At 38.5% G+C, this 12,988-nt stretch overlaps 1 protein-coding gene across 1 annotated transcript in view; it reads left to right on the top strand.

The window, feature by feature from the left end:
• Positions 1–6,130: 6,130 nt before the first annotated feature.
• The window catches only part of TMEM30A (transmembrane protein 30A), a 45,282-nt gene continuing 38,424 nt past the window's right edge, over positions 6,131–12,988 (top strand). Inside the window, 2 exon segments of the mRNA XM_006835762.1 lie at positions 6,131–6,301; positions 6,303–6,668. Of these exon segments, the coding sequence (XP_006835825.1) occupies positions 6,131–6,301; positions 6,303–6,668 (537 nt within the window).

Genomic DNA, 12,988 nt, shown 5'->3' with positions numbered 1-12,988 from the left:
CTCATCTTTCTCCTGCAAAGCAGCTGGTTGTCTTGAGTCACGGACCTTGTGGTTCACAGTCCAGTGCTTATCGTATGGATCCACCATGCTCCCAGTTGGAGGATAGACATATATACATAAATTGCCTTCAGTTCAGAGACAGCTGTTAGCCTGAGGGGACAGAGAGAGTTTCTTCAGTTTGGCTGCTGAACAGAATCTTATAGGATGAGTGGGAATTAGTACATTTTAGTAGACATGGGGTCTGAATCAGGGAGCAGGGGTTGTTGAGTGATTAGGGACAGGAAGCAAGGTTAGTTCAGATGATTCTTTCCAGAAAACTCAGTGGCAATAAAAGTGACGTATAAATTTTTGAATCTCTACCATGTACCTCACAACATCAGAAGAAATTCCTGAGAGGTCTTGGCTTTTGGTATCAGGAATGGTTAGTAACAATAATTTAAAAAGCATGTTTTACTTCTGGGATCCAACAAAGGTTGACTTTCACACTTAAGTCTATGTTGTGAGGGCCACCCTTCAAAAATATGTTGGCGTTCTTTTAAGGAAAACAAACAAATTCATAGGTAGTAGTGACTCATCTGTTTCAAAAAACAACAAAATTTTAACACAGAAAAATGGAAGTTTAAAATAAGTATAAAAATAGTCCATAATATGATGTATAATTTATTTACATATTTTTAGATCCACTTCTTGTATCTCTTGATGATTCTTATAAGCAAAGCCTCCTCCTTCACCCATTCCCTTTGGAAAAAAATGGTTTCATTGTTCTATCTGTGAGAGATGTCAGTTGTATCACTAAAGTTGGTTACATCATAGTTGAATGGAAGAACTATCTCTAATTGAAATATGTGCCACAGGGATGTAACTGAACTGAAACATGCTATGGAGTGAAAGTCAGGAAGGCTGAGGTCTCATTAGAATTAGGCATTCTTTCACTTAATCAAGTGTGGAGTTACAAGAAATGGAACTCTGTTTCCCTCTAACAACAAATGTTTTAGGTTGTCATTAATGTTAATCATTGAAATATCTTGTTTGACTTGTATTTCTGAAACTGATTGTGGTTATTTAAAAGCTTGCAAAATCTTTCATTACATCACCAATAACCTAAGGTTAATCAGACATCTCTTAGTATGAGAACAAAAGGATTTTTTCATACGTCTAATTGAAAGAACTCATTACATGAAAATCAGGAAAGGGTCAATTTTAAAAGAAGCAATTTTTCAAAATCAATCTCTGATGCAATAGATGCAAGAAATTAATTTTACTGCGAAATTCTACTACCACTCTTCTAAGAATCCTCAAATAACTAACAATGAATAGCATTTAATCCAACCTAAATTCTCCAAAGTAATCTGCCTAGTTAATTGACTGGGAAAATTATTATTATTATTTTGGCTGCTAAAATATACACGTAAAATATTATCCAATGAATGAAAACTATTTCCAGTAACTAAGAAGGGAGTCCTGATGTGGTGCTGTGGGTTAATGCACTGGGCTGCAAAATCGGTTTGCACTGCAAGGTTGGCGGTTCAAGCTCACCAGACATTCTTTGGAAACCCTACACAGTTGCTATGGGTCGGAACCGACTCAATGGCAATTATCAACAACAACAAGAAGTTTCTTTAAAACTCATGCTGGTAGAAAAACTATGACTCTTTTCTCAGCCATCTTCAACTTTCTTAAACATTAATGAAATCGTTTGAAAATGATTAGAAACTATGAAAGCTAATGCATCGCCAAATATCACCCAGCCAATTAACTAACCAACCATCACTGTATCCTAAAATGATCAAAAGGCTAGTTTCATATTCTTCTTCTTAGTTCTTTAAGTTATTCAATAGTTATCCTTCATGGCTTAAGGCTTAAGATATTCTATAGCTTTTTCTCAAGGTTCCTGTTTACTTAGTTCTGTGGTTTGAACACAACAATTGAAATTAGAAATTTAAATCTTCACAAAGTCTAAATACACATACCTTTTCAGATTGTTCGGTTTGCGTACGTTTTGTCAGTTCAGATTTAATTTTTGTCTTGGGACTTATCCAATCTTTGCACATTTATTATATTGATCTGGTAGTAAGGATTAATAAAGAGTATCTAGTCACTTAAATTCAATTTTTACCAGGAGTTAACAAATCAACAATCATTTAAATAACACATGTGGAATCTAAGTGTCATTAACATACACACATACACACACATCAGTCACTTCTACAAATTTGAAAAATCACATACTGATAGATAATGATCATCATTTTTGTTGTTTTACAAATGCTTAACACTTTTTTAGATCTCTATTTCATCTGTAAATGAAAAACTACCTAGTAAGGAAGATCATAAAGGAATGTGTGACCAAGGGAACCACAAAATCATGAGTTCTTTGAGGTAATGATGTAGAAGTGAAAAAAATTGTTAGCTGGGTAAAGATGTATATTGTGGTGGCAAAGTAGAGTAATAGGAAAGAAATGGATGGGCATCAATAGATCTGGGAACGTAATTTTATTCATTTGGCCCTCATCTGACAAAAGTCTAAGGAAGCTTTCAGTTCTACAAGTCTATGTTTCAGCCAAAAGGGAATTTCTAATAAGAAAGAAAAACACAAAGAATTAACTAATATTTCCTATGAATAAACAAAAGAAAAATGAAGCAGATCAGTACTTGATAATAACTCAAGACAAACAAAAAGATGAGAGAAAATATCATTTATATGGAATGCTGGAATAGCAAATTGTTTATATAACTATCACATTTAGAGGAGATGATGATACTGGCAAAAATGGGGAGAAAAAACTCTTGACTTATATGCTATAGTTATGCATTATGTTCAGTATTATTGCATGTATTTTTACTAGCCAACAAAAGTTACCAAAATAAAAGGACTCCATGCCTTCCCCATTAACTGTGTTGGGTGGTTTTTCATTTGAATCTGAGGTAGAAAGTAAACCTACATTGTTGTTGTTGCTAAGTGCCATCGAATTGGTTCTGACTCAAAGCAACCCTGTACAGGATTTCCAAGGAGCACCTGGTGGGTTTGAACCACCAACAGTGTCACACCAGGACTCCAAACCTACATTTGTTGTTGTTAGTGTCATTGAGTTGGCTTTGACTCATATCGATTCTGTGTAATGTTTCCAAGGAGCAGCTGGTGGGTGTGAACCGCCCTGTGATTCACAGTCCAGTGCTGATTCTACAATGCCAATAGCAAAAACAAAATTTATACCTAAGCATGCTACCAACCACCACATACACATGTGAATGCTGGACTACGAATAAGAAAAGCCTAAGAATTGATACATTTGAATTATGGCATTGGTGAAGAATATTGGATACACCATGAACTGTCAGAAGAATGAGCAAATTTATCTCAGAAGAAGTATAGCCAGAATGTTCCTTATAAGCAAGAATGGCGGGACTTTGTCTCATTTTGGCAATGTTATCAGGAGGAATTAATCCCTGGAAAAGAACATCATGCTTGCTAAAGTAGACAGCTAGAGAAAAAGAGGAAGATTCTCAACAAGATGGAGTGACACAAAGTGGCTACAACATGGGTTCAAGTTTAGCAACGATTATGAGGATGGTTCAGAAGCAACATTTCTTATGTCATACCTAAGATCATTATGAGTCAGAATCTATTCCTTTTCACTTAACATGTTACCAGTGGCAAGAATTTGAGCAATTACAGGTGTCATGTGAAACCAAGCAAGTCAGTAAGAGTTTTTAAGCATTGTATTCCTTGATAATCTGCCAAATAAATATTAGATTGACTCACCATCTTGTGATTTATGGCCATTTAGGAAAAAATACTTAATTGTAAACTATAAGTATCACTTTTTAAAAAAGTTTTTATAGTGAATTGAGTGATAGTTTACATGAGAGAACATCAGCTTTACACTCATCCTATCATAGTTTGTCTCATTGCAATGACTACAATCCCCTCCATGTATCAGCATTTGCTTCTATTCCCTCTGGTTTTTTTTTTTTTTTTCTTGGTATTTTTGAGTGGGGTGTGGGGGGGTCACACACCAAAGCTTTCAGGCATACATAATCATTCAAGTATCACTTTTTAGTTTCTGTTTTCTTTATTTCCCTTTCAAAAGGCTTAACTGTATTTGTTTTCAAATAATGCAATTACTTCTAGTTTGGATTTCAAAGAAATCAGTATAACGTGAATTATATGTGCATATATACACTGCAGTCCTGGTGTGGCGCTGTGGGCTAATGCGTCAGACTGACCGCACTTCACAACAACAACAATAAATTATATGTGCATATACCCTGTGTGTGCGACAGGGTGTATTCTTTCACCACACTTAATTCAACCTGTATGCTGAGCAAATAATTCTAGAAGCTGGGTTCTAGGAAGAAAAACGTGGCATCAGGATTGGGAGGAAGACTCATTAACAACCTGTGATATGCAGATGACACAACCTTGCTTGCTGAAAGTGAAGAGGACTTAAAAATACTTATTGGTGAAAATCAAAGAGCACAGTCTTCAGTATGGATTACATCTCAACGTAAAGAAAACACAAATCCTCACCACTGGACCAATAAACAACATTCTTATCAGCGGAGAAAAGGGAAAAGATTGAAGTTGTCAAGAACTTCATTCTTCTTGTATCAACTATCAACACTCACAGAAGCAGCAGCCAAGAAATCAAACGACATAGACTGCATTCTGCAAATCTGCTGCACAAGACCTTTTTCAAGTGTTGAAGATCAAGGATGTCAGCTTGAGGACTAAGGTGCACCTGACCCAAGCCATGGTATTTTCAAGAGCCTCATATGCATACGAAAGCTGGACAGTGAATAAGGAAGACAGTAGAAGAATTGATGCTTTAAGTTATGGTATTGGAGGAGAATACTGAAAGTGCCATGGGCTGCCAAAAGAACCAATAGATCTGTTTTGGAAGAAATGCAGCCAGAGTGCTCCTTGGAGGCCAAGATGGCCAAACTTAATCTTTCATACTTCAGACATATTGTCAGGAGGGACCAGTAGCTGAAGAAGGATATCATGTTTGGTAGGGTGGAGGATCAGAGAAAAAGAAGACCTCCAGGGAGATGTATTGGCAAAAGTGGCAGCATCAGTGGACTGAAGTGTAGTCCAATTGTGAGGTTGGCCCAGGATCGGGCAGTGTTTAGTTCTATTGTGCATAGGGTCATTGTGAGTCTGTACCTACTCGATTGCACCTAACAACAATACAGTAAATATTAAAAACAACATATTGTATGCTTATTACAGAAATTATGGAAAATACAGAGAAATGCAAAGCAGAGAAACATTCTCCAACATATTAACAGAGGTTACCAATATTTACTTTCAGTTGGGTTCTTTGTGTCTATATTATCTATGCTTTTCTGGGATCCTGACTTATTAACTTCTCATATAATGAGGTTTTTTTTTTTTTTTTTGGTCACTTAATATTTAGTAGTTTTAAGCTGTCTGCATAGTATCTCATTCGATTTTAATGCAATAGTTCGTTGAGGTTTTTGATTATCAGCAGTCTCAAAGAGCTACAGCTTATTTAAAGACTTTTAAAATCAATGTGCAAAAGAGAAATGCTGGCATACAGAAAAAGCAAACATTAAAGAGGACCCTTAATGGAGGAAAAAAACAGATGAGAATAGCTCAATCAGAGGCAATATAATAGGGTTAACTAAGTCATATTATTTATTCTTGACTTTGGGTCAAAAGGGTAATGTTATCCATCTCAGTCTTTATACTTGCACCTTAAAATGAAATTTAGAGAAGGTCACAGTCTTACAATATAATCCAAACAAATGTCGCCAATCCCGATGAGGCTCAAGCTTCTTGGGTGAGACTTCTTTAAATGCTCCGACTCACTTCAGAAAGGACATCGAGGTGTAAAGAAAAACCTGGTTAGCGTTGAAACTACTTTGTCAGAAGCTCGGGGGCTGATGGGGTGGCTCTAGCTAGGTAAAAGACTTGCGAACTAGAAAGGTGTCTGTCACCATGATAACCAAAGCCACAACGAAGTGTCAACAAACAAAAGCGTCGGCTAGTGAAGCGAAAACGCGACTATGGCGCAAGCACCGAGGCCTCGTCGCCCCTGAGACCGCGCATGCGCCAACTTCACGCTCTGTGGGCTGAGCCCCTCACTTTGTCGTCACAGGGCAGATGATCAGGGTGCGTCTGTCTTTTCCCTCCCCCTTCTATCCTCCTCCCTTTTTCCCTCCCCTTGTCCCTCAGTCTTCTCCCTCCTTCCTCTCTTTCTTGACCTGGTGTCCCAAGTCGACTCTCGCTTCCGGTCAGCTAGGGCCTGCGGAAGGGTGTCCCGCCTCTTCCGCCTCAACAGCGGAGGTGGCGACGGCGGCGGCTGCGACGGCGGCGGTGGTGCCTGCGCGTCTCTGGTCGGGGTCAGCAGGCGGGTCCCCTCGGCGATCCACCTGCGTGTCTCTGAGCCGCATTCTGGGGGTCGATGGCGATGAACTATAACGCGAAGGATGAAGCGGACGGTGGGCCCCCGGGTGCTCCCGGGGGCACCGCTAAGAACCGGAGACCGGATAACACGGCCTTCAAACAACAACGGTTGCCCGCCTGGCAACCCATTCTCACGGCGGGCACGGTGCTACCTACCTTCTTTATCATCGGCCTCATCTTCATCCCCATTGGCATCGGCATCTTCGTCACTTCCAACAACATCCGAGAGATCGAGGTGAGGGGAGTGAGCGGCGGTGGGAGTCGGCGCTGCTTGGAAACCGAGTTCTTGTCGCCTGTCCCCCTCCTTCCTCAGCTTTCGTGAGGTTGACAGGCAGGGCCCGCCCTTCTCCACACCTTTCCATTCTTCCTTTGTTTTTTCTGTCTCTTTCTGTGTGTTTTCTGAATTTGCAATTTTGTTCTAGTTCTTTCTTGCAGTTTAGATTTGGGATGATTATTTAATGCAAAGGGTGGGTCAGGTGAAGAACGCTCCTTTAATAATATTAGCAATGTGTGTGCTTCTGTGGAGGTTGTTCATCGGAGGTAAGTAAAGTGCAGGGGGAAAAAAAGAAGTTATGTCTAGATGTAGCCCTAAGGGCATTGACGTGGTCAGAGTGGGATGTGAACACCTTGGCCATTGTTAGGAAATGGACCAGATCATAGAGATATTGATGATTTTTATGTAAAGTTGTCATATGTTACCGGATCACTTATTAGGACATATGACTGAAGTATGTACAGTATCTTTTATTTTGAACCAATTCGATGTGTATAGTTGTAGGATATAGGTAATATGAAACCTGAAACCTAATTCTGGCTTTATTTTTACGTTACGTTTATTAATACACTAGTCTTAGTCCCCCCGACCCCCACCCTTATCCCATATATTTTAAACTTAAAAGAGCGCCAGTGACCACGCTCAGGGATTCCGTTGTTAACTGTCTACCTTCAGAATCAATTCTGTGGCAATGGGGCATTTTGTTTTCGGGGCGGAGTAATACAATTTAGGCCTGTACCTTGTACTGGGGAAACATCTTGGCTTCTGTAAAGTGACATTAGCAGTATCTTCATCCATCCGCAGTGGTGATGATGGGATAATACTAGAATGTAAATATTTTGTGTAGGTGTCAATTTTAAACATAGCCGCTTTTCTTGACAGTATATCTATTTGAAACGGCAGAGATTGCTACCTAGGCTTCTTGATCTTTTTCTTTTTTGTTTTTAATCACGTTTTGTAATTTCCCCTAGCTTTGTTAAATACTTTTTAAAAGTGATTTAATGGGGCTTTGAGAATAATTCTGTTTTCAACTACTGTAGTAGGAATAAAGGTGTCTCTGGTAGCATAGTGGTTACTAACCGGCTGCGAACTGCAAGGTCAGCAGTTCAAAACTACCAGCTGCTCCGCGGGAGAAAGATGAGGCTTTCTGATCCTGTAAAGATTTACAGCCTCGGAAATCCTGTTCAGGGTCGCTATGGGTCGGCACCGACTCAACGGCACTCAACAACATTTTATAGTTTGATTTAGTTATATTGGTCTAAAAACAAGACCAATATATTATTTTAATCATAGAATGCCTCTGTGCTAATAATGGTAATAGCAATCCAATCTATAACATATTTTTAAATCTTTTGCTAAAAATTGTAGTTTAATAACTAAAGAAAGTGTCACAATATATAGTTTGGGCATATGATTTTATTTATTGTGTACTTTAACTAATAGTCTTGCAAATGTAGCACTTCTTATCTTTCTAAGGATAAGGATCACACATTATTTCAAGATAGGTCAAAGTGGTGTAATGTAAGGGCCATGGACTTCATTCTGGCGTCAGGCAGAGCTGTGTTTAAATTCCCTACTCAGCCACTAATAAACTCGGTTTGCTTGGAAATTTTCTTTCTGTGTCTGATTTTCCTCGTTTGTAGAATTGATAAAAATTATGCCTACTTTGAAATATAGGGAAATTAAAGTGATATAGGTAAGATGCCTAATATAAAGTTTGTACAGAAGTTACTTTTGTATGATGATGTGGCCATGAGATGTGAGCCAGTGGTGATTTGCTGATTAGCTAGTTGAGTATTATAAAACTGAGATAGAAACTCAGATATCTTAATTTCCAGACACAGGTTTCTTACCAGATTAAGATCCTTACTGTAGTGTTAATAATTAACTAGAAGAAAATAATTTCTTAACATGAGAAATTTGAATGTGTTATTTAAATTTCTAAATATTAAGGTGAAAACAACAATGATTTGTAATTTTATATGATTGGGTATTTACTAAATTAACAGAACTCAATTTCCGTTAATATTTACTATACTATGAAAAAGTAGCTCTGGTAGCATAGTGGTTACGAATCGGCCTGCGAGTCGCAAGGTCAGCAGTTCGAAACTACCAGCTGTTCCACGGGAGATAGATGAGGCTTTCTGCTTCCGTAAAGATTTACAGCCTCGGAAACCCTGTACAGGGTCGCTATGAGTCGGAACCGACGTGACGCCACAGCACATAACAACAACATACTTTGAAAAGAAATCTTTATATTCTTTGAGAATTTTGTATAGTGAAATAAAATATGATTCATCACACTAAGTAGTAATCTCATTAATAATTTTTATTCAAGTTGCCTAAAGAGGATGTAGCATCTTGGACTATTTTAAAGGGCATTGAAGTTAGAGTCAAGATATTAGAGTTGAAGTCTCCCCTGTCACTCTTTAGTTTGTGATATGTCCCTCTCTAGTTAGGCACATTTTTACAATCTCTGCTCCTTTAATTAAAGAACCAAAAAACTAGATGGTTTCTAAGATGCTGTTCAACTCTAAAATTTTGTGAATTCCATGTTAAATGTGTGATTTTTTTTTTTTTTAATGCTTCATTTTCAAATTGCATCATTTTAGAACCAGAGGAACTGACAATTAAGAATGGGAATTTTGCACCAAAACTGACATTTAGTTCTGAAAATTGACTCCATAGATTTTTTTTGGAGTGTTAACAGATACACAGAGAAGTGGTTTTGTAGTGGGTTTTGGTTATTAGAAAAACCTGGGGTGCTTTTCCAAAACACATATGCTAGTTTCTATTTGGTCTTCACCGTTTTAACCACTAGCTTAGATTAAACTATGTTAAGGGTTATTAGAAGCAATTGAGTATTGAGACATTCTTGTCACCACTCACTTCCTGACTATAAGTTGCTCACACTTTTTTAAGTTTATTTCCTCATAGTTCAAAATTTCATAAAACTTCATTACTGTAAAGTGCTAAGATCTGAAATCCAAACTTTGTAGGTTTAAAAGCCAATTGGTTTTTCTAACTCTAAATTTCTATTCTTGTAAAGTGCTTTTCATTCCACCACTTTGCAGCACTTTGCAGCACACTTCCTTTCCTTGTTATGCTTATATGAAGGGGCTTCAAAAAGGTACATAGGAAAATTAAAAGAAAATAGAATTTTTCCATATAGTTTTTGAAGCCCTCTTATAATATCTTGTTTAGTTTTAGACTTTTTCTGTAACTTCTGGTGTGGCACTGTAGGATCAGCACTGGACTGCAAACTACAAGGTCAATGGTTCAAACCTACCAGCTGCTCCTTGGAAACCCTACACAGGGTCTCTGAGTTGGAACCAACTTGATGGCACTTCACAACACAAGTAAAATTAGGATGTTAGGAAACTACAGTTGTTAATTTGATCATTTATAGGAAAATATTTTAAATATTATCAAGGAGTCTTGATAGTACTGTGGGGCTGCTAAACCCAAGATCAGCAGTTTGAACCCACCAACTACTCTGCAGGGAGGCTGTCTGCTCCCAAAAAGGTTATAGTCTTGGAAACCCTATATAGGGTTGCTGAGTCAAAATAAACTGATGGCAGTGGGTTTGGTAACACCCCCCACCCCCCGAGTTTTTGGTCATTTAACATTAAATGAATATTTTCTTTAATTTGGCAGTTGTAGATGTCACATATGTCTTTGCACCATAGAGGTGGTGTTTTTCTAGGACCCCTGTTGGTGAGGTTGAGATATTAACAGAATGAAAAAATGTAGAGAACAAAGTTATTTTTAACTTTTGCTGTGTGAAGTTTTATGTTTAAATTAATGATTAGAATAGGATAAGAACATTATTCAGATTAATACTAAATTGATTTTAAAACAAAACATTTACCACAAATTAATATTGCCAAAAGTGTTCAAGATCCATTTTTATGAAATCTAATGGATTAGCCACTCCCTATCCCATTTGGGATTCCTAATGTAGCGCTGTAGGATAAGCACTAGACTGAAAGGTTGGTGGTTTGAACTCACCAACCATTCCGCAGACACCGTATACAGGGATGCTATGAGTTGGAGTCCTGGTGTGGCACTGTGGCATAAACCATTGGACCACAAGGGCAGTTTGAACCACAAAGTCGATGGATTAAACTCACCAGCTGCTCCTTGGAAACCTATGAATAGGAACTTAACTCGACAACACCTAACGACAACAACAACATGAGTTTGAACTGAAAGCCTGATACTTAACAGCAACAACATTCTGTTTGAGAAGCCCCAAATTGTCTTCTTAACATTATTATTTACTGTATCCTCCTTAATTATTTTTTCCTGGTTTCTAATAAATATACACATTTAACAATTGTTTTTATTCCTATGTTACTTGGATTCCTAGATTATGATATTTTTAAAATGAAATCTCTCTTTTTCTGCATTTAGTAATCTTGTTTATACTTTTTTTTTAATTGTGAATTATATGATAGTTTACATGAGAGAACTTTAGTTTTGCATTCATTCCATCGTATATCGTTTCATTGTCATGGTTCCAGTCCCCTCCATGCATCATCAGACAACCAAAGGGTATATCCTACAAACCTGCCCCCTACACGTTGGCACATAGCTCCTCTCCCTCTCTGGCTCCAAAGTCCCCAGCTGCTTCATCACTCCACATCATCATCTCTACCTCTATCTCAGGCATCGCTGTTCTCTGGGTAGAGTCCGCTCTCGGCTCTTCTCCGTTGATGGTCCTAGAGACCTCCGCTCCTAGACTGGAGAATTAATTACTCCCTTCCTTGCTATAAAACGTCTACCTTTACATTTCCAACCCTCACAATCAGTCCTGATAACAATTATTCACTATAGTATCACAAGTGACCCATCTGCAGTTCATTTCATCAGCTCCACCTAGACAGATTGGATAGTACTCACTGAAGATTCTGCCTTCCTCCAGGCCCCCTAGCTCTAGGTTCCCTCTTGAAAGCTTGTAAGCCAGTTACTTCTTGCCTTTGTAGTCTTGTTTATTATACTTCTTGTTGTTAAGTGCCGTTGAGTTGGTTCCGATCCATAGCTACCCTGTATAGGGTTTTCGAGGAACGAGTGGTGAGGTTGAACCACCAACCTTGTGGTTTCAAACCTACTTTGCAGTCCAGGCCATTAATCCACAGCGCCACACCAGGACTCCTTGTTTATTCTTAGCCCTTAGCTAAAAGTCAAGAAGAATACCTTGCTTTGTAAAATGATTGTTGCTCTGTACAAATGTAGAAATTGCTAGATATTGGGTACTTTATATTAAGAAATTAAAATGTTTTAATATTCAAATTGATTACAGTTGCTTAGAAGCTGACTCTTGAAAATTAAGGTGTTTGTGGTTATTTTAGTTCTCCACTCTTGCTAAAGCAGAAATACCCCAATAGCTTTAGTAAACAAATTTATTCTTTTATAATTTAGGAGGTTAGAACTTCAAATTCAGAGTATTAGTTCCAGGAGAAGACTTTCTCTGTGGGCCCTGGGGAAAGGTCCTTGTCTTGTTCTAGCATTTGTTGGCCTAGCATTCCTTGCAGATATCCATGTGTCTTGGCATCAATCTTTCCCTGGATCTAGAAGCTTCACTAACTCTTTGTATTGTGGTGTAGGGTAAGCACTAGATTGCTAATTCCAAGGTCATCGGTTCAAATCCACCAACCTCTCCTTGGAAACCCTACACAGAGTCACTGTTTGTTAGATCCACCATTTGTCTTGTCAGTTTGTCAGACTGTGGTGACTTGTGTATTGCTGTGATACTGGAAGCTATCCCACTGGTATTTTGAATGCCAGCAGGGTCACCAATGTTGGACAGGTTTCAACTGAGCTTCCAGGGTTCGACAGACTCAGAAGGAGAGATGGACTACTTCCGAATTATTAGTCACTGAAAATTTTATGAATAGCAGTAAAACACTATCAGATAGCACCAGAATATTGTCAGATAAAGTGCCAGAAGATGAGCATCTCAGGTTGGAAGGCACTCAAAATAGGGGTAGTGAAAAAGGAGACCTTTAACAAGATGGATTTGGCACAGTGGCAGCAGCAATTGGCTCAAGCATAGCAGCAATTGTGAGGATGGCGCAAGATCGTGTGGTGTTTTGTTCTGTGATACATAGCATTGCTATGGGTCAGGACCGACTCAAAGGCACTTAGCAACAACATGAGTCAGAACTGACTACGGCACTTCACAGCAGAAGTGTCATGATGCACAGGCAATTGGTCAAAAGAACCCCACTCCTGACTCTTCTTTTATAGTGGTAGTACGCCCCTCTGCTGTCTGCTAG

Source organism: Chrysochloris asiatica, unplaced genomic scaffold (genome assembly GCF_000296735.1).
Source record: "Chrysochloris asiatica unplaced genomic scaffold, ChrAsi1.0 scaffold00019, whole genome shotgun sequence".
In the NCBI taxonomy this organism is placed as follows: Eukaryota; Metazoa; Chordata; class Mammalia; order Afrosoricida; family Chrysochloridae; genus Chrysochloris; species Chrysochloris asiatica.
The sequence above is the reverse complement of the archived record's forward strand: the minus strand, read 5'-3'. Positions and strand labels throughout refer to the sequence as shown.